At 41.5% G+C, this 6,000-nt stretch overlaps 1 protein-coding gene across 2 annotated transcripts in view; it reads right to left on the bottom strand.

Moving 5' to 3' along the window:
* Positions 1-1,821: 1,821 nt before the first annotated feature.
* INTS10 (integrator complex subunit 10) overlaps positions 1,822-6,000 on the bottom strand; it is a 49,378-nt gene continuing 45,199 nt past the window's right edge. Inside the window, exons 16-18 of one of the 2 annotated variants that reach the window (XM_077274221.1) lie at positions 5,150-5,243; positions 4,072-4,149; positions 1,822-2,123 (exon numbers count right to left, since the gene is read on the bottom strand). In XM_077274221.1, coding sequence (XP_077130336.1) covers positions 1,967-2,123; positions 4,072-4,149; positions 5,150-5,243 — 329 coding nt within the window. In that variant the 3' untranslated portion in view covers positions 1,822-1,966. The remainder of the gene's footprint in view (positions 2,124-4,071; positions 4,150-5,149; positions 5,244-6,000) is intronic. The other variant, XM_077274222.1, reaches the window with a different exon arrangement.

Here is a 6,000-nt window from a genome sequence, read left to right as displayed (position 1 = left end):
GACACGCTACTGCGATCCGGATCCCCGCTGAGAATCGTACGTCGTGGCAGATCGTTTGAAACTTTCTTTCGTCGTCTAGTGTCCCGCTGTGGCGGCATGATTGCATCGTGTGACACAGGTTGTATACGATGTGCGCACGGTAACCAACGGCTTCTACATCGCAAATACGTCATGAAATTATCGCTCCAGCGCTGTGTATTGCAACGTGTGACCGCAGTCTACGACGCTGGAGCGATAATCATACGACGCTGCAACGTCACGAATCGTGCCGTCGTAGCGCTCAAAATTGCACTGTGTAAAGGTACCCTAAGGCAAAAATTTGTTATTACTGGACAAGTTGCAGAATCTCCTCTGGGAGTAGATAATTAAATTATCCAGTAGTCACCCAGTGTCCAGGGAGACCAAAGGTTTTGTGATTCCTGGCAAAAAGGTATTAATATATGCAGAGGAAAATAAATGACCCTAGGTAGACTGGATGTCTCCAGTCCGTACCAAGGACATCACATAAAACAATGAAAAAACAATAATTCCCTGCCATATCTATTAATCTGATGTCAACACGATCCATGGATATATCTGAGATTTAGTGACATAATCGCTTCTGTGGTTCCAAGCCCTGAGATTTTCAGCCTTGGGAGACCACAGAAAGGTAGTAATAATCGAAATTATGGGTATATCAGTATCATGTTTGTTGCATCTAGGATGGTGAAAGTATGCTTGGAAATATGGCATATTATTCCACTAGGAGGTTCCTGTGGTAAAATATGAAAAAATAGAATTATGTGCAGCACCCATTTTTCTTTGCGTATAATTAGCGATTTTCCCCTTGCCTGACATGAGGAGGGGATGAGAGATGTGGATGGGACCCATTAAAATTTCTCAACCAGAAAAACTCATGGTCTGACCTAGGAAACGTGAATTTTAGATCTGTCCACACTTCTGCAGTGACTCCTTTGTTAGAAGGTCTCACAGATCCAATCTGTAAATGTTTCTGTATGTTATCCCTATTATTTCCTTTATGTCTTACATGACTTTTTGTTAACGCTATACCTTTTTTCGTGTGCTAAATCTTAAATGTAAAAAGTTTTGTTCCTTGCTTCTCTAAAAGAACCCATATCTTTAAAAAGGGAAAGCATAACTTGGTGGAGTCACCCGATGTATGCCAGAGTGTAAGGCCTCTTTCACACTTCAGTTGTTTGACGTCAGTCTAAAACCGTCATTTTCCTCAAAAAACGGATCCTTTTTTTTTTTGACGGATCCGTTTTTTTCCCCATAGACTTGCATTAGCGACGGATTGTGACGGATGGTCGTCCGTTCCAACCGTCATGCGACGGATCCGTCAAAATTTAGCGGACGTCATCTAGACATTGACGTTCATCTAGACGTTTTTTGTCTCCGTTGAAATGGCGGATCGCGACGGATCCGTCGCGTCCGTCATTTCATAGAATGGCCACCTATGGGCGACGGATCCGTCGTGATCCGTTTTTTGGCGGATCCGTCGCCCCAATCCGTTTTTTCAAGTTTTTTCAATTGCGCATGCTCCAAAAAGTATATACAACCCCCGAGTAACGGATCCGTCAAAAAAACGGATCCGTTACATCCGTTTTTTCAACAATTGTGACGGATCCGTCGATCCGTCACTTTGTCGGAAGTGACTGACGCCAAACGACTGAAGTGTGAAAGAGGCCTAAGCCGTGTACCTGTTGGGGGTGTGGAGGTAATGTGTGAACTGGCCGTCAGACTATTGCAATATGTGAATGGACAAGTGAGCGGCAGAAGCAGTATTCACAAGTGATACATTTTGCATCAAACTAATGCACAGAATGTTTAAAGAAAGTACTTTATTTACAATGGACACACCAAAGAGACACAATACATATACAAAATGAGACGCTGTATGGACACTATCCCTATGTTATTCACATTACCAGGCCACAACTGGTCCCAGATAAATTCAGTATAAAGGTTAAGCCAAGCACTGCAATAGCAGAATCTTCTCGTTGATACAAAACTGATGCAAGACGACCATAAGATTTTCTGTGCAGCGAGAGACCTGCCGTTCCATAGCCAGCCGGAAGTCTTCTTTCACTCCCTTTGTAATACCACGAGTCACTGTATGATGTCTGTCACAAAACAAATTTATGTTAAAAATGCGAACGGGTGTATTTTGATTAAAGCGAATTTCCAATCATTGAAGGCATTTCTGATCGTGACGGGTCTAATTGTTAGGAAACGTTCAAAAGCCTCGAACAAATGGAAGGGCAAATGTTTTGGCAAGAGCAGAAGGGAGGCAATGCTCTTTAAGAAAGCATAACAGGTCGTTCATTTTCACAATCGTAGGGGATGGACCCCCACAGCTATTGATGTTTACAAATAGAAGTCATAAAAGATTATTGCACATATAACCCTTTAAAAGAGGATGAGTCAATGCTTCTAGTACTTTACCCACATTAAAAATGGCAACTTTGGATATCCAATCTGTCCTCCCTTGCACTCAGCAGGTTAAAAATGTGTTTTCCCCCTTTAAATAATGTAATAGATTAAAAAAGTACAAACTACTTGCAGTCACATTGAAATAATGGACAACCTATCCGTTTCAGCATTGCAATACTGCGCTTTACATAGAAATGTTTCTGATACACGACGTCATTAAAAACTTACCTTGTATTCCATACACTTAAGGGGCACTGTGCTACCGACAAACCCTAGTTAAATACATTATAAGTCGGGTTTAACTTATGTAATGGATAGCCACACTTAGACCCCAGCGCCACATCCATAGCAGTTGTATGGCACTAGAAATAGATGCCCTTTTATTTTTCTATATATTATCAAATTTCAGCCCAATAGCTTATTACAGCAGCTTACAGTGTTCGGCTATGTTCACATTGCGTTTTAGGCTAAGGGGTCTTTGGCTCCATCAGGACTTGCGTCTTAAGCCTTGGAAAATGGCATTCAGACGTTTGCACTGACTGTAATAATGAAGATGGGGTTCCATTGTGCTCCGTCAGGCATCATTTTCGCAGTATCTGCCTATTTGAGCACTGTGGACCACGTTTATGTGGCCACTTCAAATAGGTGGATACTGCTGAAATGTCTCGGTCGGCATTACTGAAGTTAATATCACGTCAGCGCAAAAGTCCAAATCCAATTTTCCAGGGCTGCAAAAATAAGCACAGATGGAGTTACTGATAGTAGCCTAAAACGCAATTTGAACAAAACCTTACACTATATTCCTCAGATTTTGGAAAGGAGGCCAATAAGATACAATATGTCCCAGAGAAACCTAAACCATTCTCTTTTGCATTCATGAGGAAGACCTACACATGACAGGCCCGATTCGTTATTGCATTTGTGCCACTTTTATGTTGAATTTTTAGACTTTTGTGCCTTTTGATTGCGCCACATTCATCTTCCCATTTGCAACTTTTTTTAAAAATCTATTTTATATGTATTCTCCTCTTTTGATTCCCCCCCCCTTATATTCACCACTTCATGGGCGAAGATTAGTGTTTCCAAATGTTTTCACCTGATTCATCATTTGCAACTTCTCCAAAAGTCAGAAAACTAGTCGCAAATATACACCCAACCTACAGCGGTGTGATTTCATGTATGCCAAATATTTCGACACAATAACTGCACTGTTTTGCAAAATGTGCAACTTTTTGAGCTAAAAAGTGACATAAAAAAGTCGAAAATAAAGATCAATTTTAACTTTGCACAAAGCTCATGAACCATGGGCGACGTTATCTTTTGTGCCAAAATTTTCAATAGCATAAGACAAAAAAGTGACCTTAAAAACCCACAAATGGTGAATTGGGACCATAGTCATTCCGTCCCACAGAGTACAATGTATTATTTATTATCTTGTGTGATGGCCAGCTGACAACATACACCAGTCACTCATGGGGAAAATGCTGAATGTCACACCTTTACAGTCAAATGAAGAATAAAAACTGAAATAAAAATATGGGCAAATTACTGCACATCAAACATCGAGAACTATGGGGCTGTGATATAAAAATGTTGACGGACACAGCACATCATGAGCAGGCTTTGTGGACTTAGTACCTGTCACTGGTTGCTATGCTGGCCTGTAGGACAGGCATGAATTCTTGCTGCAGCAACCCCAGGGTAGTGCTAGAGCTCCTTCAAAAACAGCAAACAGTAATAACTCATCCTCAGCTGCAAAACACTACAGTGAAAAACATACAAGACTGTATATAGCACAGCTAGAAGGCCGGGATATTACTACTGCTCTCCAATACATTTTCTTTCATGCTCCTGCCTAAAAAGGACAATAGATCTAGACTTTAATGAGGCATTCAAGTAGTGGCCGTTCCATAGGGACCACAGAAGAGCACCAGGACCTTCTGCCAAGAGCTTCAGACTAGATATGTAGTCCCGAATCTCCCACCTCTAAAACTACTTCGGGGTATCTTGATAGCCTTGTGCATTAAAGGTTCTCAGAAAGGTAGTACATTATTGGATATACGTTTATTTCTTTCTTAGCTTACACATCCAGCTCCTTCATGTTTGAAAAAGGTTGTCCAATGAACAAAGTTCATTTTAATCAATAGATATTGGAATAATAATAATGTCCACAATTGGATGTGTTTAAAAAAAATGTCCCCGTGCTGAGATAATCTTATAAATGGGCCCCTGCTGTGTAATGACTGTGTCCGACCGTACAGGACCATGGCCTGATCATATCACAGCTCCTGGGCAGGGAGGAAGCAAAAGAGTGTACAGACATTAGAGCAGGGGATCACAGCTGATACCTTCTGTGAGGTAAAATATGTTTAAAAAAGTCACCAAAAGCTTTACCTCACTGAAAAAAAAAATCAGCTGCGATCCAGTGCTGTAATATCTCTATACTTGTTTCCTCCCTGCCCAGGAGCGGTGATGTGATCAGTCCATGTCCCTGCACGGTCAGACATGGCCATTACCCAGTACAAAGCAGGGGAACATTTATAAGGATTATCTCAGCACAGGGACATTTTATTTAACAAATCCAATTGTGGACATTATTATTATTCCAAGAGCTATTTTACTTTGTTCGTTGAAAAACCCCTTCAATGATTAGGCTAAGCTATGCGCGCAACAAAATATTTAATGCAACAGAGAGGTAAACAGACACTCCACTCACTTGAGCAGCACTCCTTGATTGGGGATCAGTTCCAAGTGAATCTTACCCCCTTCCTGGGTCCGTAAGTAAGCAAACTCCTCAAGCATGTCGATGTCTGTAGACACAATTGGTACATGAGGCATGAAAGATACCAATACACATAGTAATGTCCAAAAGTGGACGCCTTACTGACATTATGAGATTACGTGTGTGTGTGTATATATATATATATATATATATATATATATATATATATATATATATATATATATACACACTGCTCAAAGTAAGTAATAAAGGGAGCACATAAACAACAGAATATAACTCCAAGTATATCAAACTTCTGTGAAATCAAACTGTCCACTTAGGAAGCAACACTGTTTGACAATCAATTTCACATGCTGTTGTGCAAATGGCATAGACAACAGATGGAAATTGTTGGGAATTATCAAGATGCCACCCCACACCATTACTGACCCACCGCCAAAACCGGTCATGCTGAAGGATGTTGCAGGCAGCAGATCGCTCTCCACGGCATCTCCAGACTCTGTCATGTCTGTCACATGTGCTCAGTGTGAACCTGCTTTCATCTGTGAAGAGCACAGGGCACCAGTGGTGAATTTGCCAATCCTGGTGTTCTGTGGCAAATGCCAAGCGTCCTGCACAATGTTGGGCTGTGAGCAAAACCCCATCTGTGGACCTCGGGCACTCAGACCATCCTCATGGAGTCGGTTTCTAACTGTTTGTGCAGACACATGCACATTTGTGGCCTGCTGGAGGTCATTTTGCAGGGCTCTGGCAGTGCTCCTCCTGTTCCTCCTTGCACAAAGGCTGAGGTAGCCACACACACACACACACACACACACACACAC

This window comes from Ranitomeya variabilis, chromosome 1 (assembly GCF_051348905.1).
Source record: "Ranitomeya variabilis isolate aRanVar5 chromosome 1, aRanVar5.hap1, whole genome shotgun sequence".
NCBI lineage: Eukaryota > Metazoa > Chordata > Amphibia > Anura > Dendrobatidae > Ranitomeya > Ranitomeya variabilis.
The sequence above is the reverse complement of the archived record's forward strand: the minus strand, read 5'-3'. Positions and strand labels throughout refer to the sequence as shown.